General features: G+C 62.9%; 1 protein-coding gene and 1 long non-coding RNA gene across 2 annotated transcripts; one reads left to right on the forward strand and one right to left on the reverse strand.

The window, feature by feature from the left end:
* Window positions 1–4,824: 4,824 nt before the first annotated feature.
* LOC140625019 (uncharacterized) lies at window positions 4,825–6,212 on the forward strand. Its single transcript, XR_012024423.1, has 3 exons — window positions 4,825–4,978; window positions 5,220–5,407; window positions 6,149–6,212. It is a non-coding gene; the product is annotated as an uncharacterized lncRNA (long non-coding RNA).
* A 238-nt stretch (window positions 6,213–6,450) lies between these two features.
* Window positions 6,451–21,664, reverse strand: SMTNL2 (smoothelin like 2). Its single transcript, XM_072821678.1, has 8 exons — window positions 21,251–21,664; window positions 15,453–15,543; window positions 14,773–15,030; window positions 14,353–14,422; window positions 13,276–13,440; window positions 12,583–12,700; window positions 12,210–12,361; window positions 6,451–7,313 (listed from the first exon to the last, which is right to left on the reverse strand). The coding sequence occupies exons 1-8, from the start codon at window positions 21,647–21,649 to the stop codon at window positions 7,187–7,189; spliced, it is 1,380 nt and encodes a 459-aa protein (XP_072677779.1). The 5' UTR covers window positions 21,650–21,664; the 3' UTR covers window positions 6,451–7,186.
* Between the last annotated feature and the right edge of the window lie 81 nt (window positions 21,665–21,745).

The following is a 21,745-nucleotide window of genomic DNA, read 5'->3' on the forward strand; positions in this document are numbered from 1 at the left end:
GATCCTGGGTCTCCAGGATCACGCCCTGGGCTGAAGGTGGCACTAAACCGCTGAGCCACCAAAGCTGCCCTTTTTTTTTTTTTTTTTTTTTGCTTTCTAAAAAGATTGTCTTTGTTCGAGAGACAGAGAGCAAGCAGGGGGAGCGGCAGACAGAGAGGGACAAGAGGACTCGCTGTGGAGCAGGGAGCCCGACGTGGGACTCAACCCCAGGACCCCGGGATCACACCCTGAGCTGAGGGCAGACACTCAGCTGACGGAGCCCCCAGGGTGCCCCAGTAAAATCGATTTTAAAAGCGTGTAGGAAAAAAAATCCACGTGGCACAGCCGTGTCCACGGTGGTCTGTGCTCATGCCTAAGTCCCACGAGGACCCCAGCATCCATCCAGGGCAGCCTCACTGAGCCCCCAGCCCTCCAGGCTCACAGGGCAACCCCGGGACCCACTTGGGAGGTGGGAACAGCCGCAGGAGCTCTGCTTAATGGGCGCCTCTGCCCCGGGGGAACATGGTGGTCACCCTCACCTCGAGTTACTTGGAGGGGGAAGTCCTTCCTCTAAATTAAGTGCATTATTTTTCTTGAATAAAGACACACCTGTCACGAAGTCCACTGGCCCAGGGACACTTGATACAGCAGCTGCGATGGCCCCTGGCTGAAAATACCCCATTCCCCCTGAGTCACTGTGCTCAGGGCTGGAGAAGCCTCTGGATAGAGTAACAAAGCAACACACAGATCCGCCCTGGACTGAAATTCCTTGGCCGGAAGGAAACCTACAGCGGGACAGGGGGCACGCATGGGGCAGGACCCTGGGGTTGTCTCTGGAGCATCAGTCCCTGGGGGATGGTGGGGGGGGTGGCACCTAGAGCTCAGCCCTGCCTGGCAGCGGTGAGACAAGGTCACTGCCCGTCATGAACCCTCTGCAGACCACAACCAACGACCCCCGATCCGTACTTAGTTCTGGAAGAACCTGCTCTGGTGTTTTGCCAAAGCCTTTACTAAGGTGGTAACGTGGCACAGGGTGCCATCAAGTTCACCAGCAGGCAGGGCAGTGGTGGCCGTGAGGGTGGAGCAGCATCCACAAGTGAGCAGACCAGGTCAGAGGGCTCATGCCACCTGCTCTGGGCCCAGGTTTGTGCCCCGTGGATGCCTCCTCCCCCTCCATGGCTCTGGAAGCCTCTGCCTCCCACAATGGCAGCAGCATGCAAGGAGGATGACCAGAGGCCAATGCCACCAGGACAGGGTCCGACCACGCACTCTGCAGGGGCCATGCTCCCACCAGGGACCATCCTGTGGGTGCCAGGGTGGGTGGAGGGCCTGGGTCTGCTGTCCCCTCAGCAGTGGGGTCTCTGCTCCACCCGACTCAATTTTCTCACTTTCCAGTCTCAGGCGATGAGCCAAGGGGAGGACACCTTGGTCACCCTGGGACACAGCCAACTCTTCCTTCCTCCAAGGTGGTAACTGGTGGGCGCTCTGGGGGCTGAAACAAGAGCCCTTTCCCCCACGGATGCCCCAGTAGCGCCCGCAGAGGCTAAGTCACAGCTTGTTACTTTGGCTTCATGTATTAGCACCTGCTGAATCCATAGATGTAGAGCAACTGGAGCACAGCCATGACCGCGGAGCCCTGTGACCTGGCCGTTCGGGAGTCTCTGCAGGCCGGCACTGAAGCAATCTTGAGGATGTCCCCCTACAAGGAAAGGCCACGTTCAGAAACGTGGGCCTGAGCCACTGTAGCCACTTGCTCCTGAACTGTCCTGGCCCTGAGCAACCAGCAGAGGATCCACCCACATGCCAGGCATTTTCAGGCCACAGAGACCCCAGGGGAACCAGGCACGGCTCACGGGCTTCAGACCAAAGAAGTGGCACCTGCGTGACAGGGCCGAGCCAGCTCGTGGAGCTCTGGGCGTCCGCCCGTGAAGGCCTCCCCAGGCACGTGGTGTGTACACTGAGACTCAGGTGGACAGGGAGGACGGGGCACAGGGGCAAGTTGAGGCTGGACTCACAGTGGCTGTCAGTGCCCTGGCAAGGAATCACTGTGCACAGTCATGGGCATCCATTCAGGGCAGGTGACGTGGGGACATGTCCCGCGGGCTGCACAGGGCACGGCTGGCCAGGCGTCAGGGTGGGAGGCCAGGTTCAGGAGGTGATGCCTGTAACCCAAATGAGACACAAGAGGAGCTAGACGTGCTTCCAGGGCAGAGAGGATGGGGAGACAGGGATGCAGAGCACAGGACCCTCCCCACATGTGAAGGGCTTAAAAATCAGGAGGAACAAAAGAAAAACGGACCAAGACGACATGAGAGGAGGGAGATCATGGGACAAGATGCACCAGGGGCCTTGGACAAAGGCACACGCCATGTTCACTCATGAGACTAGTGCAGTAGAGGCCACGCTGAGGCCACTTGCCCCACTGGCCGTGGCAGTGGCATCAGACTGTGACCCTGTGTCTGGTAGGAGGGACATGGGCCTACTGGGAACCATCGGGGCCCAGAGCAGAACGGGGAACGTAAGTGCAAGATGCAAGATGCAGATGAGCTCCATGCTCTAGGACCTGGATTGGAGGCACCTCGGCCCATCTTAGCCACAAGCACCTAGGGGGCCTCAGAGTAGAGCACCCGCACCTGATCCTCCATGGATGAGTACAAGCACCCACTGGAGACGCTGGAAATCCCTGGGTGATGCTGATTCTACGTTTGGGTCAAAGGTTAGCCCAGAAGCCGTTTTGATTCCAGAGCAGGGTAGGTGGCGCCTCCCCCCCCCCAGGACTGGTGGGACACAGGGGCAGGAGGACCCCAGAGCCAGTGGGCAGACCTAGGATGATGCCGGCATGGCATCGAAGGCTACAACACCGTTGCAAGACAGAGAAAACCACCTAGAATCCATGAGTTCGAGGGAATATGGCAATCACCATTTTCAACGCCCCATATAATTACAGATTCAGGCAAAAGTCATCCATCCATGATCCCGCAGGTGTTTGGTGCAACCGGCCCTCCCGCATGGGGCACCCCTGCACCAACCTGGCCTCCCCTGGGTCTAGTCAGGAAGGGGCACGGCCTGGGGGCACCTGCCTGGGCTCCTCCGAAGAATCAAAGAGAAACTAGACACTAAATGAAAAGTGGAGTGGGTAGAGGGGGGGTTCTTGATGAAGACCTGGAAGAGACACAGCAACCCCACCTAATGCGAGCACTCTGATGGGAGCCTCTGGGTCTCTGAATGTTTTAAGCAGCCTTGGAACCCCATGGGGACAGTTAGAGAAACTTGGCCACAGCCTGCACGTGGATGAAGGTACGTCTGCCCCCACACTAACAGGCCACGAGCGGGGGACCAGGTTGACACTGTTGCAGGCGTCTAAGGATTCAGGGCTGGGTGTTGTGACCTCTGCACTTTTCACTGAGTCCTCAGCAAACCGGAGTAAGGGGAATGTGCACGTGGCAGCGCGTTGGCAACACATGAGGGAAGACGTGTGTCCCTGGACATCCTCCTCCAACCCTTCTCCAAACTGGAGACTTTCCTAAGTGGAACCACAGGGTAGCTCTGATGCTGCGGGACACTGTGTAGAAGGGGATTCCAGCCTCTGCCAGCACGGTTCCGCGCCCACACTGGCCCACATGCACGCATGGTAGGAAGCCTGTGGGCCGCTCTGGTCGCCTGGCCACCCGCCCAGGTGCGGCAAGACTTCCCGATGTCCTGGGTGGGCCACACACGAAGATCTCACTGCATCTGCTGAGGTCGCAAACACTGGAAAAGGAGCTCATCGCGGAGGAGGCTGCGGAGGTGAAGCACCCTGTCCCAACGGACCACCCTGGCCTCCTGAAGTCCACACCAGCCCCGTGTCCTGAACCCCTGACGCAGGGGGCGGATCCAGGAAAGGAGACCAAGCCAGGGACCGAAACAGCCAGGGGGGTGGGGGTCCTGCTGGACGCCAGCACCGCTGGCACCACCGAGACACCAAAGGTGCTGAGGGCGTTGGTGCGTGATTAAAACATGGGTTTTGTGAAAACAAGCCTGTACCCCAGCCAGTGTGTGAACACCGGGTCCGCGAGGGGTGGGGGGTGACCCAAGGGCCAGAGGGCACCTCTCTGCCTACCTCCAGGACCACCACCTGCCCCACAGGTTGGGGGCCGCTTTCTAGCTCTTTCTTGCACCTGATCCCACATCCTCCTCCCCGCAAGGCTGCTGAGGCGGGGTGGGGGGGGGTGGGGGGGTGGGGGGCGGTGGCTGGGAGAGCCCAGTATCCTCACTCCTTCCCTTCTGGGCATTTGCCCATATTTGCTGCTTTCAAGTGAAGAGGCTTGTGCGGGCACTGGGGACGTGTTCGTTCCGAGGACATTACAGGCCACTCAATGTCAAAGCAGGACCAAGAACCCCCAGATGACAGGTCAAGGGAGTAAAGATGGGTCATCACACAAGAACATTTATCAGTCGGCAGGAGCCCATGGTGCAGACGGCTGGAGCCACAGTGAGCGGGCCGCGTCACCGGCTCAGAAACCCTGACACAGCTGGTTCTGCTGGGTGGGGAACGTGTCCCACCCAAGGCCAACCAACTCCACCCATGTTGTTAGCCAGCCGCTCGCCTGCTTGGAGTCCTGCAGAGCTGGAGGCGGGGGGTGGGGGGGGGTGGCTGGACACACTGCACACTGCGTCCTGTTCGCCTCCTCTGGTGTCAAGCCGCCGACCCCCATGGCTGGGGAAGCGAGGGCTTTTTGTCATCCCGCCCATTTGCGAAATTCATTGGCTTTAACAAACTGTTCCCCAAACACCTGGCCTGTACCCTCCCCTGGGCAGCACATACCGTATCATATTCACAAAGTGCTCCCTCGCTCTGAGAAACACCCCACCAGCTGTCAGAGGTGCTGAAGCCCATCCCAGCGCAGCCAGAACGTCCTCATCAGGGACACACAGGCCAATGCAGTCGGACTTAGTGTCGACAGAAGCCAGGTGATGGAATCGATCTGGAAAAGCGTGACAATCTTACGAGCACTCTGAAGTAATTTTCAGGGCAGGGCGGGGCAGGGGTGAGGGGGATGTAAAGGGGGTACCCATCGGTACCAGGGTGGGAAAGCAACCTGGAGTAGGACGCGACCTCCGGGGAAGCCAGGCCTAAGCAGGGTTTGCTACTGTGCCTTGTGGCGGGTGCTGCCCTAGCCTTGCAACCCTTGGGCCTCGTCCTGGGGGGGAATCATGTTTTAAGCCCAGTACATCATAAGCGCCTTCCCCAAACACCACAGATGGAACTGATGTAGAACCTACATGAGGACCTTGGTGTGTGAGTCCCGACGTGAGGCCCGAGGAACAGCAGCCTCCAGCACAGGAGAATGGCTCGGTGCTCCTGCGGGATCTGCTCTGCATGATATGCAAAGGTGCAAGGGCACACGTGCAGTCCGGAAGAGCTCTGTGAGCACTGGCCAGCACTGAGGTCTGTGGGGGGATCATGGGTCCCCTAGGACTCAGCCAAGTGTGCAAATGCGGTTCACAGAGCCACTGTTCCCAGACTGGCCTTAGGTCTGACACCCTAAGCTCCCGTACAGGGAAAACAAAACCCCTAAGGAAACGGGCACATGTCTTTGGCAATATTGGGGCGCAGCTTCCCCAGCGCCCCCAGCATGAGAGGGAGGGAGGGAGTCAGGGAGGGAGGGGTCCTCATGTGGGGAAACACAGACGATGGGACCAGGTTTGGCCCAACAAGCAGATCTGCTCAAACTACTGCTCACCCATCTGGAGAACTCGTCCACGTCTCTCCTCTCCCCCCACAGACTCCCCCAGTCCCTCCCCTCTCCCCACATCCCTCCTTTCTCCCACACAGACCCCCCAATCCCTCATCTCCCCCCAAAGACCCCATGTCCCTCTTCCCCCCCAGACCTCCATGTCCCTCATCTCCCCCAGACCCCCCACGTCCATCCTCTCCCCACACAGACCCATGTCTCTCTCCCCTCACAGACCACCCACGTCTCTCCTCTCTCCCCATAGACCCCCCCATGTCTCTCCTCCCCCCTCAGGCCTCAGTCTGAGGAGGCTCACAGGCACAGGTGTTGGGTACCCACTGTATGAGCTGAAGACATCTCAGCTCCTCACATGGAAATTCTAGACATTTGTTCCTAAAACCCAACCTGCGGGAGGAGCGTTCCTGAGGAAGCTAACTGCACTGTGTCACATACAGACGTCCTGCGAGAAGCCCAGCACCTACTGCCTCGAACAGGGTCCTGTTCGAACAGGTCCGAAGCACTCCTGGGTGGGCTTCCTCCCCCGCGGGACCTCGGCAGCGCACTAAGGGGGGGGGGTCCCTGTTCATGTCCCCCCAGCAGGGACAAGGGAGCCTCTCCAGCTACTGTGCCAACATGACTTTCATCCTCCTGGGCAGTGATGGGGTGGGGGGGATTTAAGCAGATTTTCACTGGAAACGCAGGCAAAATCCCTTGTCCATGGGCCCCACATCCCCAAACAGAAATAACAAATGCAAAGTGAAGTTTGACACGTGTTTTTATGTACAAACAGTCAACAGTACAGATGCAGTTACCTCCCATTAATATCTGCAGCAAATCCCCTAAAAAACATGAATGGAAACTACTCCTGTGCACAAAGGGCCCCATCCTTCCCTAATCACGTTAACCTCGGGAGGAGCCTGTTCTCAGCCCAACCCTCGTGGAGCCTCCCAGGAAGGATGGGGCACTTGGGGACTAGGTGGCACCCCCTACCCCCTAGAGAGCGGGGGTGACTTGGGGGCATGTGTTGCCTAGGCCCCAGCGAAGTTTCTTCCCTAGATGTGGTCTTGTCAGGCTGTCACAGGGGTGTCCTCCCCGCTGCAGGGCTGAGGCCCAGAGGCAGGAGAAGAGGGCCTAGGAGCACATGCAGACGGATGGACGAATGGAAGGAACCCTGGGTATTCTGACAAAACACACCTGGTCACAACGCAACCCCGGGAAGCCAATGTACCAAGTTCGGCAGCAGGAAAACAGACCTCACATTCCAGGATCCACAGGCAAGCCTTTTACGGGAAGGGACATAAGCACTTAGCACCCACTGCGCCGGCTGGCTCTCCCTATCCCTCGGGCCCGGCCACCGCCCATGTGGAGCACAGCGCGCAGCGCCCGCATCACACAACACAGCAGGCGGACGGCACGCCTTGCACCCCAAGCCAGCCGCCGAGCTCAGGGAGCTCCTCCTGGGCTCGGCCCTGGCAACACAGGCCCCACAGGCTTCATTCAAAGCGACGCAGGTGGTTGTACAGCGACTGGACGTAGGTGAAGACGCACATGGGGTCCGGCTTGCGGCCCATCAGCATCATGTCCTCCACCTCGATGAGGCGCTCACAACTGGCCAGATTCCTACAACACAGAAGCCCCATCAGGACGTCAGGATGAGGGTACTGGCCACACCAGCAGCCCCGCAACACCCCCTCCCCCAGGGTGGGGCCTCCCATGACCCCAGGAGACCTTGGGGGTCAGTGCTGCCCAGACCCCCACACCCAGAAACCCCCGAGTCGGTTTATGTCATCCCTGAAAAATACCTCCTGTTCCAAGTTCCAGTGGAATTAACTTTCACTTCTGTTAGTCCAAATTTTACTAGCGACATTTTAGTGCAAGAATGAAACATCACCAAAACATTCATTGTGTGTCAGGGGCAGTGTGAGGAAAAATAAGCGTGAGCTACAAAATGTAGAGTAAATGAAGAAATAAATTCACCCCAGTGACACATAAACAGTGTTTTAGACCCTTTATGAGACCCACACACAGAGACTCTTCACGGTGACAAGACACACACCTGTGCACGTACTTTCTACCCCAAGATCTTCTCCCAATGCTTGTCTCCCTCCCAACCCTGCTCCCTCAGTGCAGGGCATGAACCGCTCACCTGATCTCGCCACCCGCTGGTGGGTCACCAGGGCCAAGGTAGGAAGCTGCCCGCCCCCCTCCCGGCCCCCAGGCCCCAAGACGTGTGCTCTGGGAACCATGGGTCTAGCCTTCAGCCCTGGTGTAGATGCCGCGATGGCTGGGCACTCTCTGGTGGTTTCCCCACCGTCCCCAGCTCCCGCGGCAGCACCCACAGTGACAGGAGAGGACAGCGGGTGTCCTTCCCCACTCCGCAGCAGAATGCACCTCTGGGGTCCCGAGGTCCCTACGCCTCCCCTGTGACCAAGTGCATGGACTGTCGGGGTTCACAACCTGGCCCCAGCCTCACGGACATTGGGCGAGAACGACACGTGACTGCTCCTGGTATCTGTCCTGCTGCAGGAACCGTGGGGTGCGGGGCAGAGGGGGCCAGAGGGGTCTCCATGCATGCGGACCGCAGGGTGGTTGCCGTTTCCATCACCGGGCCCCGACTTAAGGAGCAAGCACGTGGACGGGAAAGGCCGGACTTCAGAACCTAAGCTGGTTCAGAGGTAAGTCTGCTGCTCAGTCCACGTCCTCGGCACAGTCAGACCCCAGCTGTGCCCCCACAGGCTGGGGGGACGGCTGTGCTCGGAGGAGCTCACACCCAGTTCTGGTGGGTCCCTCGCGCTCCCGGGCCCTGAACACTGGCCAGCCCCCAGCCCCCCTACCAGAAACCCAGCATCACAGCCACATGCACACCAGGTCCCGGCCCACTACCGCCTGCCCGTTGGTCTGGATCCGGTCCTATGAGGGAACCCAGGGGCCCCGTGAGGTCACGGGGGGCTTGATCTCATGCAGGGCGCCCCCAGTGGCCCAGGCTGGGGACCCCTGTGCCTTGTTGCGGGGGAAGGGTTGCCAATTCATGTCCTGGGACCTGCGCGCACCTGCCCAGCTATTGTTCAGCACCCGCTGTGCTCTTTGCCCACCCACCTGCCCGCCAGCCCAGGGCTGCCTCATGGGATCCCAGGCCATGCGAGCTGACCCCACACGTGTGCCAGGCCATCCTCCCTCCCAAGTTAAGTGAGAGTCATGTCATTACAGCCCCAGCGTCAGCCTGGGAAGAGGCTGGAGAGCTGGCCTCCAAACCTGGGGAGGAAGCACCAGTGCTCCCTGCCGTGGGCAGCTCTGCGTCCTCTCCCCACGGGCAAGGGGCCGGTGTCCCCTGACGTCACAGAAGCTCCCCTCCCATTCCTCGGGCTCCTGAGCATCTGGCCCCTCAAGTCTGTTCTCAGCTCGTGTTTCCCTATCTCCGGTGCTAAAAGCGAATCCTCGGGGAATCTTCCTGTCACGTCTTTCCCCAAAGCTACTCGGCTCTGGTTTCCTCACTGAGCCTCTAGGGGCACCTGGGACTCTCCGTGCTGCCTGTCATGTCTCCCCAGCCACCTCTCCACCATCTCACCCCAGGGCGCCCAGGGCTGCAGGGAGCTCCCGCCTGCATGTTTGGCTCCGCCCACGGGCACCCCTGCCTTCACCACCAGGGTGGCCTCCTGGTTGCCACTTCATTGCCACCCCGTTGGGAAGCCACCGCCAAACAGGCCGGGCCCCGGCCCCACCCCACCCCCTCATCCCCCCAGCCCCCCAACCACAAGGGCACCGGCAGGATTCCCAGAAGCCGCACACAGGCTAAAGAACATTCTAGAATCACAATGCAAGGGAAGGAAGGTGACCTTCCACAGTGACTTCTGTAAAACTCTGCGAGTCTCGAAAATAGCGGAGGCCCCTTCTCCCTCTTTAAAATGTTGAGCGTCACCGACCTAGACTGCGGCCTCCCACGTATGCTCGACTCCCTAATCCCCCGACGGTGCTCATAAGAGCAAGGCAGCTTAACCAAGGCCGTCGCCGCAGGGAGTGGGCACCTCGGCCGCCACAGGGACCCTAACACCCGCCCGCCGCCGGTTTTAAACGAACTCCCTGAGCCCAGCCTGGCCCGGGGGGACGAGGGCTCCAGAGGGCTCCGGAGGGCTCCGGCCCAGCGCCGAGACCAGTCCCTCCACACGGGGCTGGCTGAGGGGCCGCGGGGGAGGGGCTAGAGGGGTTATTTTTACTCCTGTAAAAGCCACTGCGCCCGCGGATGCCAGGTCGGGCTGCGGCCTCCCGGCTGGTTTCACACGCAGACACATGAGCACCACAAATAGCCCGAAGCCCCTTCTGCCGGGCGTAACCCGAGAGCAGGGCACATTCCCCACAGGGCAAGCGGGAGCCTCGGCACTCGAGCACCCAGGGGACCAGGGACGGCAGGGAGCGGGTGCAGAGGGTGGCCCCACGCACCCACCCAGCCCCCTTTGTAAGAAGGCTAGTCTTCCCGCTTTCCAAGCCCGGGGGACACCCATCTGGGCCGTGGGTTCACCATCCTGTCAACCCTGCATCACTCACACAGACCGGGCCTCAGGGACCCTTGGGGCGGTGGTTATGGGGAGAAGGGGCAGTAGCCACCGTGTCCACAGCCTGGATGGGGTGGGGTGGCCGGCTGACACGTCTCTGCACCTCTTGGCCCTGCCCACACACTCCCTCCCCAACATGAGCTGACTCCATGTGTCAGGGGCCAGTCCGCCCTCTTGTCCGCAGGCTGTGACCCCCGAGAGTCCAGGCCCTCTCGCCACTGGCCTTGCCCCCTGCACAGCCCCACATGTCTACTGGTCCACCGAGGATGCTCTGCCCAGAACGAACACCCAGCACCCCCTCCAGCAAGCAACCCTGTGTCTGCGTCCCCCTCCGAGCAGCCGCCGTCCTCCGGGGATGGCCTCAGGGCCCTGTGAGGTCACCTCCCACAAGTGCCCAGGGGAAGCCACTCCTGCCCACACAGGGTGTCCCCGGGCACCCGCTCTGCAGCCCCTCAAGGCAGGAGAGAAGCCAGAGCAGACCCTCAGGGATAGGCACAATGTTTCCCCTCCCCAGCCCAGGGACACCGGGCCAGGTCTTGGCCCCCTGTCAGCCCGGGGTATGGGGGAAGCTGAAGATCGCCCCCAGGGCCAGGCATAGAAGGCACATGTGCCCCAAACCTGGAGGCTCCGGGAGCTCAACCCTTATCCTGGGAAAGCACAGCCAAAGATGGCTCTAGAAGGCTCCGGCTGCCCACAAGCAGGAGGGCAGGGTGCTCCCCATGATGTAGGACGCAGGGACAACCACCACCCCGGTGGCCCTGATCCCCACCTGGCCCACCCCGGGCCAGGCCATGGCCCCCAGAACTCCAGGCACAGCCTCACCAGCCGGGATGCACCCCAGGGGCCTGCACCAGCACCCCGGGCCTGCACACTCATGGCACCGCCACCTCTGGGCTCCCGGCAATCGGGCCTACCCCTGCAAGCACCCCTCCCCAATGCCCAGCCGCCCCCTGGCTCCGCTTTCCCACAGTCTGGGTCCAGTTGCATAACAGGCTCCATCCAGAGCTGTTTCTGTGATTAGGGTAACAGCTAATCCCCCGCAGCCGAGAAGGATAAGGCTCCTAAAGTACACAGGGGCCCTGGTGACCCTGAGGGGGCCCGGTGTCTGACATGTCCCCTGCGACCCCACCACAGGGGGAACACCCACGTGCTCACAGCGCAGCCAAGGAGCCCAGGGCCGGGGTCTCCATCCTGCGATGCTGCGGCTCCAGGAGGGTCTCCTTACCCTGCCCTGGCCTCTGGGTGTCCAGGCCTGCTGCAGGCCAACCTCCTGCTCGGGGCAAGGCAAGAACTGGGGGGCTTACATCACAGACACAGAGTTGGCCCTGGGGCAGATTAATGTTTGGGCAGGAAACGGCTTCAGAGGCCTCCCTTCTGCTAACCTTCCCCCGCTTCATCTCCGCAGCCCTACACGTCCTCCACACATTGTCTCCCAGCCCCCGCTCTCTGCAACCTGACAGCCCACCAGGCCCGTGAGAGGGCAGAGCCCTGGCCCCCCAGCTCCTCCCGTCAGCACCATGAGCTGGTGCGTCCACTGCCAGGCCTGCGAGCACAGCCCAATGCCAGGCAGGCCAGCCCAGGAGCTGAGGCTCCCCAAGTGCCAGGGCTCCCACAGTCGCCCCCCTCAATGTCCTCCTGACAAGCCAGGCTCAGGACGGCAGGTGATTTCCCATCAAATGCCAGAACAACACCTCCTTCCTGGGGAAGTTTCAAAGACATAGCCCTGAGAGCACAGGCCAGGCACCCTGGGAGACCCCAGCCCACGCCCCCCACCCACCCCAAGCCCATCAGGGGCTGGCCTCCCAGACCGCACCCCGGGGCTTGGGCAGGAGCCACGAGTAGAGCATGTGTGGGCAACCCCTGCAGGCTCCGGTCACACCAGAGGGCCTCACACCCGCCTGCTCCGTGCTCCCCGTGCTCCCCGTGCCCCCCCAGGGCCACTGCCGAGCGCAGGGGTCGCTGCACTCACTCGGCTGTGCTGAAGGCCAGCTCGAAGTTCTTCTGCCGCTGCGAGGGGCTCAGGGCACCATAGTCGAAGGCATCGGGAAAGAAGGAGTGCACCAGGGCGCAGAAGGCCATCCCATCGCTCCAGCTGGAGGAGAAGTTCTGCAGGTCCACATGCTTCAGGAGGGCAGGGAGCAATGCAGGGGATGAGCGGGGCGGGGGCATGGCTTCCCACACACAGCCCTTCCAGCCCTGCCACCCAGCCCCAGGCTGAGGCCCAGACGCTGCTCAGATGCAGATGCACGCATCCCTGGGTTCTGGAGCACCTGCTGTGAAGGCCAGCCCCTGGGGCTGCAGCTTGCCCGCCCCAGCCAGGAGGGGCCCCAGGCCAGGCCCACCTGGTAGCCCACAGTCTTCTTGCGGCACCACTCGAGCAGGAGCTGCTTGATGCTGCTGGCACTGGCCACGCCGAAGCTCTGTGAGCGCTTCAGCTTGGCCCGCACCTCGCCTCTCCCCCTGTACAAAGAGCGCAGGCCAGAGTGGGGAGGCCGTGGGGGCCGCCGGCAGCCACTCTGTCCTCCCAGGGGTCCCCGGGGCCCCCGGACGACGTGTGGGCACATGGCCTCCCCCCACCATACGGGGCAAGACTGCCCTCCCCCCAGCCAGGGATTGAGGGTCACCAGGTCATCCTGGGACACAGGACTTGAGCCTGCCCCCTGCTCCTCTGATCCTCTATCCTAGCCACCCCCAGGGAGGGCCTCCTCACGCCCCACGACATCCCCAAACCCCAAGATTAGGTGGTGTGGCTCAGCAGGCACATGCCGAGGTAACCTCCCTTGGTGAGGGGAGGAAGCCAGGAGTGGGGGGTGTACTTGCCACACAAAGTAGGGCCCCACCCTGCACACGGCACTGGGTACCCATGCCAACAACAGCACACAGCTCCCCCCTGGAACCCAACCCTCAACCCCTATGGTCTCTCTGGGCCGTCCAGACACCAAGGGGTGCCTCTAACGGGGACACCCTAACGGGTAGGGGACAGGGCCTCCTACCCCCCCATCCCCGTGGCTCCCACCCGGCAGGGGTGTCCCTACTTGCCAGCTGTGTCCTGCTCCCACTTCTCAAACAGTGCCTTCCGGGCCTGCGCTCCCGAAGTGCGGGGCAGCGTCTGCGACCTTACCAGCTCCCGGCGCCGGGCCTGCAAGGTGGCCGGTGGTGGGGGCGAGGGGGGTGACTGGGGTAGCATGGCCTGCGGTAGGCTGAGGAGAGAACCGTGTGTCAAGAGCAGCCTGGCCACACACAGGTCCAGGGTCCCTCCTGTGGAGTGATGGGGTAGGGGGCCTGCAGCAGAAACACAGGAGGCTCTGCCCGCCACCCTTTGGAGGTGCCCCAACCTGTGGAGCTGGTTCTCTGGCAGCATCAGTCCAGAGTGGAGGCCAGCCCACGACAGGGAGGGACAGCAGTCCCATAATCACCCCTTGGCAGGTGCCAACTCCTGGGGTGGGGGTGGGGGTCCTCCCAGGGCAGAGGTGACCCCAAGCCAGCCCCAGGCCCCCCTCCACCCCCACTGGACAAGACCCCTTTTGTCTCCTCCTCAACAATCTGCCAGGAAGTCACAATTTTCCTTTCTCATGACAAAAGGAGCCCAGCCAGTCCCCTGCCTCCTCACCAGCTCCTCTCTGCGCAGCTGGCCTGGGGGCACAGGGACAGCTGCCAGCGGGAGGGGCCTTTCCAGGTGCCTCCCTCGTCCTTCTCCTCCCCCCTTCCACCTCCGTCGTCCCCCTAGAAAGCACCCAGCTGAGGGAGCCCAGCCATGGATGAGGACAGCCTGCCACTGCCTGTCCTCTGGGGGGTCAGGGACACGGCCTCCTGTCCTCCCACAGCCCTGATGGGAGGAGGAGTCCTCCACGGCCACATTTCTCCACATGACACCATCAGAGGACGCCGCCCCACTCCCCCGTAGCCTCCCAGCCCTAATCTGGCCCCACAGCCCTACGACCCTGTGACCCTGCAGCCCTATGACCCCATGACCTTGTGGCCCTATGACCCTGTGACACTGTGGCCCTACGGCCCCACACCCTGGCCCTGGAGCTCTGGGTCAGCTCAGAAGGCACCTGCTGGTGGCCTGGGAGCCCGAGGCCATCCCCACAAGCATCCTCACCCTGACCCACCTGTTGCTGTTCCTGCCAGCAGACGCTGCCCCATAGCTGGAACTCGAGCACGGGGCTGGGGGGTTCTTCTCTGTGGGACAAGCAGAAAGAGAAGTAGCCCCGGCAGCCATCCTCCCTTCCCTGCGCCAGACAGGCGGGTGCCCTGGGCTTAGCCATGGCCCATGGTCAGGGGAGGAGCACAGAGAGAACAGGTCCCATCTGTGCTCCCCATCTCAGAGAGCGCAGCCCCAGCCCTGAGCTGGGGACCCACATGGTATTCCCAGAGCCCAGGAGCATCACCAGGGCACAGGCTGTGGACAGGCACAATGGGGCTGTAGGGCTCCAGCTCTTTGGGGTCTGGTGCCACCCCCCACCATGTGCCCTGCCTGCCCTCCCACCTGGATATAGGGTTGTCCCTAGGTCACGCTCTCCTGCTCCTACCGCTGAGTGCCGCAGTCCAGGCAGTGGTGGCCTCACTGGGGCTCAGGCTGAGGGCCCCCAGGACAGCGGCAGACGTGGGCGACAGAGCCGCGGCCGAGGTCTCCCCTGAGAACTTCTCAGGCATCCGAGTGATGGCCGTGACAGGCTGATGAGGCAGCCCCAAGGAGAGGCTCACGGGGCGAGGCCGGGGGGGCTCTGGTGCTGGGAAGGTTTCGGCAGCCTCGGCAGGTCCATCACCCACACCTGGAGCATGTGACCCTGGGGGGCGGTGCAGGTCAGCCACAGCGTAGGGCCTCAGAGCTCCCCAGCAGGATGCTAGCCTCCTGACCCCCCCTCCCACCTTCTCCAAGAAAGCCTCCCAGGTATCCCTCCCTGGGGACACCTCGACGCTCCACCCAGAGTCCAGGTCTGGCCCCAGCCGTCTCTTGGTCAGCTCAGGACACCCTAGCTGGCCTGTTGGCTGCTCCATGCGACAGGCTGCCTAGACTACTCCTCAGGCCCTGTTCGTTTCTCCAGCGACAGAGAAGCTCACTGCCTCCCGGGAGCTTCCATCTTCCACTGTGTTTAAAAAGTTCTTCCACTTCGGGGCAGCCCCTCTGACTGCTGTGGTCCAGGGTCAGGCGCTCTCTGGCCATGGACGCAAGCCCCCAAGCCACCCCTCCCGGGCCACGGGCCCCTACCTGCTCCTGGCTGGTGCCCATTCTCGATGATGCCAGGGTCCGAGGCCTTCCTGGCATCCGCCTCACCGGCTTCATCCTGGAAATCCACGCTCTGCGGAGACACCGCCACCAAGGGGGCTGTCAGGCAGGCCAGCTGCGCACCCTCAAAGTCATCATCTAAAGCCTATCCTTGCCCGGGGAGGGGGTGGGGGCAAACACACTCCAGTTTGAGAAGCAGCCCCCGGAAGACACAGAAACAGGCCCAGGCCACATGGCAAGCTGGGGCATCCCAGCCCCACTGCTGACCTCTGGGACCCCACAAACCTGCCCCAAAGTGCCGGACACCAAAGGTCAGGACCAAGGGCTCCGAGGTGCCACGTGCAGAGTGGCCCGGCTCCCTCCCAGACCTCTCCCCAGCTGGGGGAGCCTGGCCCCTTGGTCCCAGTCGGCGGGCAGCTCGGGCCCCTGGTCATAGCCGGTGGGCAGCTCCGCCACCTTCATGGGGGCTGCCCAGGCAGAAGCAGAAGGGGTCTATGTTGACCTCGGGCACCAAAGACCTTTCATGGGACCCAGGGTCATGTGTCAGCCTGGAGTCTGAGGGCTGCCTGGCTCCCGGGGGCCCCTCTGTCATCTTCTCTGCGTCACAGCAGAGCCAACACCCCCAGCCCCCAGCCCAGCCAGTGTCCTGGTCGCACCACCAACCCCTGTGCTGCTTCTCGGGGGAGGATCATGCCCTGTCTGGGCCCATTTCTCCGTCGGAGGCAAGGTGGCTGCAGAAGTCCCATCCAGGCCTCTAGCACGGGTCAGGCCCTTTTTCTGGGCTGTTCCACATAAACCAGCTCACTGGGCGGATGGAACCAGGGCCCAGGGAAGGGATAGTCTCCTCCGCAGGGGCCTGGCCACTCACTGCGAGGGAAGTGAGAGGCGGGGAACATCTGCCCAGCAGAAAGGGGATGCGGGCTGACGGCCACTGGGGCTCTGCGAAGACGCTGGCCGTGCCCTTCCACAGACGCGTCCAAGCAAGGCCCCCAGAGGAGTGACAAAGCCCATCCCGGACCCCAGGTGGCACAGCCCATCCTGTGGGCACCCCTCTGCCAAGCCAGCCTGAGAGCCTATGCCTCCAATAGACCTCCTCCAGCTCAGTGGGTCAGGGAGGCCTCCCAGAGGTGGCAGCGCCCATGCCCAGTCTGCAGCCAGCCAGGGCGATGGGGATAGGAGCCTGTTCCCAGCACAGGGACTAATCCGTAGAAAGAGGCTTCAAAGCACAAAGTGTCCCAGTCTGTGGCCAGAGATGCACCACACAGCCCCCGGGGCCAGTCCACACGGGACACGGGGCATTGGCTGGGCCACACAGAGGGACGCAGAGCACTGGGGATGTGAACAGACATGGAGAAAGGGCCGACGCCTCCTGTAAGCCTGGGCTGTGGATCAGAGGGACGCGAGGATGAAGGGGGGAGCGCCGGTTGGGAAAGAAGGACGAGGTCTGACACACATGGCATGTGAGTCGTCCCCCTCACCAGGGACCTGAGGTCAAAGCACAGCTGGCGTATGGGCCTCACACTTGAGGAAGGAGGGAAAAGAGGCTTCCTGGGTCCCGAGCATGGCAGAGGAAGAGCTGGCCAGGGGCTCACAGGCGGGACCCTGGACAAGGGGGGAGGCATCCACCCAGGAGGAGTGGTTAGAGGGGCGGGGAGATGTAAGGGGGGTGTCAGGAGGGTGGGCGTGCCCACAAAGGCCTAGGGTCCAGGAAGGGGTCGTGATGAGCTCCGGACAGTGCCTGTTGAGTTTAAGAACTGAGTCAGAGGGTGGGGACCTGGAGGAGAAGCTGGGGTGAGCTTTAGCCATGAGGGGGGCCCATGGGGCTCATCCACATGGAACAGGTGGGGTCCCTGCAGAAGTGAGAAAGGATAGGACTCAGGAGGATGGGGCAGGGGGCCAGGCCCACTCACAGGCACAGCAGGGAAGGGGGCACCTGCCAGCACCCCAGGGCCACACGCTGGCTGGCTTCAAGCCAACTCGGAAGGAGAAGAAACAACCAGTCCACCCAGTGCCCCCCCGCTCCTGCCAGCCCTGGGGTCTCTGTGTCCCCACCACCACCTGCCCTTGTCTGGTCCAACCGGTGCCACAGGTCCAGGGAGCAGCTGGGAGGGACAGGCTGCTGGTGAACCTGTTTCCCAGGAATGTGGGTCTGGGGGGGCCTAGGTGCCTGCCCCTGCACGTTGCAGGGCCCCCAACCGGTGACGTGGGGGCGGGGTGTTGACCGGCCAGATTCCCTCCCGTGGAGCGGCCAGACGGCAGCAGCTGGGGTGTGGGCTGAGACCAGACGCCCAGGGTCCCCTGTCCCTAGCTCATGGGGAGGCCTCTTCAGAGACCACCCCTGACCTCATCATCACACAGCCCAGCAGCATGATGGTGGGGGCAGCGGCACCTCGACTCACACGGCTGGCTAATGGAGCATGTGTCCAAGGCGCCCAGGTCTCCCGCCCCAACCTGACAGTCTGTCCACAAGGTGCTCTGGCCTCCCAGAGAACAGGGGGACAGCCCAGCAGGAATGTGCCCCCCAGAGCCTGGGGCAGGCCGAACCCCAGACCCCTGCACCTGTTGTGGCTGGATGAGGGGAAAGAGATGGGTAACAATGGGCAACCACCCCAGCAGGACCTCTGTACAGCCGGGGCGAGGGGCCCCTGTGTGCTGAGACAGGAGTCACCAGGGGCCTGGGGGTCGGGAAGTGGTCCCCAGGAGGCGGCTGGTGCACCCCAAGGTACCCCTCTGGGCTTTGTGTTCAGAGGAGCAAGCCCAGGCCTGGGAACACGGTGCAGGAGGCGCAGGGTGAGTGACTTTGGGGACTCGGGAAATACATCGCTCCTGCTGAAAAGGTCATACTGACTTAGTGGGGTGCAGGGACTTTCAGGGGTTCCTCCTGCAGCCACAGCCCCCTTCTGACCGTGGCCCCTCCACCCAAGCTCACGCTGGGTTCTCCAGACCTAGTACAAATGCGTCCCGAGGGCAGTGACCTCTCCTATTGCGTCTGGAGAGGAAGACTGATAAGGGAGTCTGGTTTCTCTCGCAGGCAGCCCAACTCCTGGCAGTGTCCCCAGGGCCTGCAGCGCTTCTGCCCGAGGACGCGGTGGCTCCAGATATGCCGGGGACACGTCCAGGGGACAGCTCCTGCCCAGGTGCCTGGCCCAGCCCAGCCTCAGGCTGCCGCTACACACGCTTGTGAAAGGATCCGGCTGCTCTCGCTGTCACAAGGGCCTGGCCAGTCCAGCCCAACTGCTTCAGACGCAGAGAAACTGAGGCCCAACCCCAAGGCCTCACAGCGAAGGTGACAGGAGCAGCTCCTGCCTGCGCTAGGGACGCGGGCCTCCCACTCCACTGCCCTGCCCTCTCTGTCCTCCTGGCACTCCCCCCGCCGCACCTCTGTCTTCCCACCATCGTGCAAGGCCAAAGGTACATGCGCCCAAAAGCGGATAACTCCATCAACTCTCTCCCTCTACATTCAGGGGACGTTGGTACACTGAGCATGACCCACCCCCTACATTTGCACCCAGCACTTCGAGATAGCAGGAAGCAGAAAGTTCCCTAAATCTCACTGATGGAAGAGGGGCAGGGTAACAGCAGCCCTAACTGGACCCTTATCCCGTGACGCAGACTCGGGGTAGCCCAGGGGCCCAGCCCGAAGCCGACCCCTGTCGGTGGCCAAGCCCCCATCACGGGTCACACCCCACGAGCAGGGATGTGTATGTGGCTCCATGCGGCCCCGTCGACCACCAGAAACTGGAGGGAAGCCCATGTCCACACGCCCGAGACAGGGGCTGCGTGCAAAGTGGGGGCCCGCATGGCTGTCAGTTAAGGGGATGCTGACCCCCTGGATACCTGGGCCATCCTCCACCCACATGCTTCCCGCAGCCACAGCCCGCTGTCCCACCAAGTCTCTGCCCCCGTGCCCTAAGAAGCCATAGCGTTCCTGCAACCCAGCCGCTTCCTCCCGGAGGGCTGCCCTCCCGACCTCTAAGACAGGGCTCCCACTGGGCTGCTGGGTACCTGACATCACCTCCACCCAAGGCTCCAGCCTCAACTTCTCCTGTACAATTGCCCCGAAGACCTGGCCCACTAAGGGCTTCGGCTGCAGGCTCTGCCCTGGTACCTCCCCACCATCCAGCCTCCACCAGATCCGAGCCTCCGACCACTCTGGGGCTGCCCCTCGTGCTCAGCATGACCCAACCACAACCCAGCACCTCCAGCAGCTCCCCGGTGGCCAGGCTCCTGCCTGCACCCAGACACCCCCTCACCTGGCTGATCCCTCCCCAGGCAGCCGCAGGTCTCTATCCACCCAGTCCCACCCCAGGTCAGACTGTCTTCTCTCCCAGGGCCCCTCATGTACCCCAGCCTGGGTCCAGCCACCCTGCACCCTGCCATCTGTCCTTGCGGGAGCTTGCAGGTGGCTACAAGGAGGACCCTGTTCCCCCCTGCCCAGCACCCTCACCCTCCCTCTCCACCCCATAACCAAGAGGACCAGCTCCCCTCAGGTGAGCATGGCCAATTCCCATGGAAATAGACGACTGGAGAGGCCCATGTATGAGCAAGTGTGTGCACATACATGTTTGTATACACATGACCCAGACATTATTCTTCTGAAACCTTGGGCAGCTGCTGCCACAAGCAGACAGGAGCACATGAACTCAACTTCAGAAACAGCTGATGACACAGTTTACCAAGCACGTGTGAGCTCACGGTGGTGACTTTACACCACAAACGCGTAGTGAGTTGTGTTCACAGGACAGAATTAAGCGTGTCTGTACATCCAGGACTTCACCCAGAGCACTGCCACCACCATGGGTTGAAGAATGTCTTGCCCCCCGGGTACCAAGTCCCCAGGCGGCCTTCACAATTCTCTCCCCTCTCCTCTCATTCAGTTTAGTTCTGTTGGGCCTGCACGCACGGCCCCCAGCCCACCTCCACCTGCGCCAGCAGCAGGAGAGGGGGCTGGGACGCCCACTGGGAAGTGGCTCCCCCCTGGGGCCAGCTCCCACCCAGCATGGCCCCCTGGGGGCCAGAGCTCATCTGCTCCCCCTCCTCCTGGCCCCTTGAGGGACAGCCCAGCCCACTCAGGAGATCTGAACTGAGGGACTAAACCAAGGAGGGGCAGCAGGTGCAAACGAGTCACACCCAGACCCTGGAAACCCAACCCCAGAGCACATGCCTGAGCAGAGTGGAAAACCCCACCTAAGAGCCACTACACACACCATGGAAACCTTCTCCCGGCCTCTCCAGGGGGCCCCAGGCTCAGGGTAGTGCCCTGTCCAGCCGGCCTCCCCCACCCCCGCGCGGGTACTGACCCCAGGAAGCTAGAGACTGCCATCTCTCCTGACCCCTGCCGGCTCCCCAACGCGGTCGCTGGACCACATAGTGTCCTCCTGGCGACCCCCTCTCTCTCACACGCAGGGGGTACTGAGTTCTCAATCTGGGTTAATTAATAACGAGAGCCGTCAGGCCTCAGTGAAGCGGGGGTGCAGGTGGGGCAGTCGGGGGCTGCTGACCATTCGGACTGGTCAGGGGCCCTGCCTCAGCGCCATGGGGACAAAGAGGAGAGGGAGATAGAACAGGGCCTGGCTCCAGAGAAAGGAGGGGGCCCGGGACAGGTGCAGCGGGCGCCCCGGCCCTCTCCTGCTGCGGGTGGGGGCCGGACCCCCGCAGCCCCCAGGCCAGAAGACCGGACGCGGCTGGGTGCACGCACTGGAGGCGGAGGGGCGGCCCCGGGAGCGCAGCCCTCCCACATCCCCCCGCCCCGGCGCCCTCCCTCCCCGCCCCAGGCTCACCTGGCCACGGCCGGACAGCGAGAAGGTGGCGTGGCTGGCGAAGCGCGCGGAGCCCAGGCGGGGCGCGCGGCCGGGGGCGGCGGGCGCGGCCGGGGGGCTGTGCGTGCCGGGCGAGCCTGCGGCGGGGGCCTGCCCGGTCCCCAAGCCCAGCGCCTCCACCTGCCGCGTCAAGCGCTCGAGCTGCGACTGCAGCCGCTGGTTGTCGCGCTGCAGCTCGGCCACCGTGCGCGCCAGCGGGCCGGCCAGGCGCAGCGCCTCGGCCACGCGCCTCTCCACGCCGCGCTGCAGCCCCTGCATGTCCTCGTGCAGCGCGCGCACCGCGCCCTCCAGCGCCGCCTCGTAGCGGCCCAGCGCCTCTCGCACGGTGCGCGCCTCCTCGGCGTCGGGGCCGGGCTCCATGGCCCCGCGGGGCACGCGGGCCGAGCGCGGGTCTGCGGGGAGAGGACACCAGCGCCGCCGCTGCTCCGGGCTGCGACTGGCCGCCGCCGGCTGGGT

The sequence above is a fragment of the Canis lupus genome, chromosome 3 (assembly GCF_048164855.1).
Source record: "Canis lupus baileyi chromosome 3, mCanLup2.hap1, whole genome shotgun sequence".
Classification (NCBI taxonomy): Eukaryota; Metazoa; Chordata; class Mammalia; order Carnivora; family Canidae; genus Canis; species Canis lupus.

Bases quoted from the DNA above. Each gene is read 5' to 3' on its own strand.
- SMTNL2 (XM_072821678.1), bottom strand. From the start codon at position 21,649: ATGGAGCCCGGCCCCGACGCCGAGGAGGCGCGCACCGTGCGAGAGGCG. The intron at 14,423-14,772 runs GTAGGAGCAGGA...CTTGTCCCACAG, and splicing joins CTGGACTGCGGCACTCAGCG to AGAAGAACCCCCCAGCCCCG. The intron at 12,701-13,275 runs GTAGGGACACCC...CTCTTTGTACAG, and splicing joins GAGCAGGACACAGCTGGCAA to GGGGAGAGGCGAGGTGCGGG.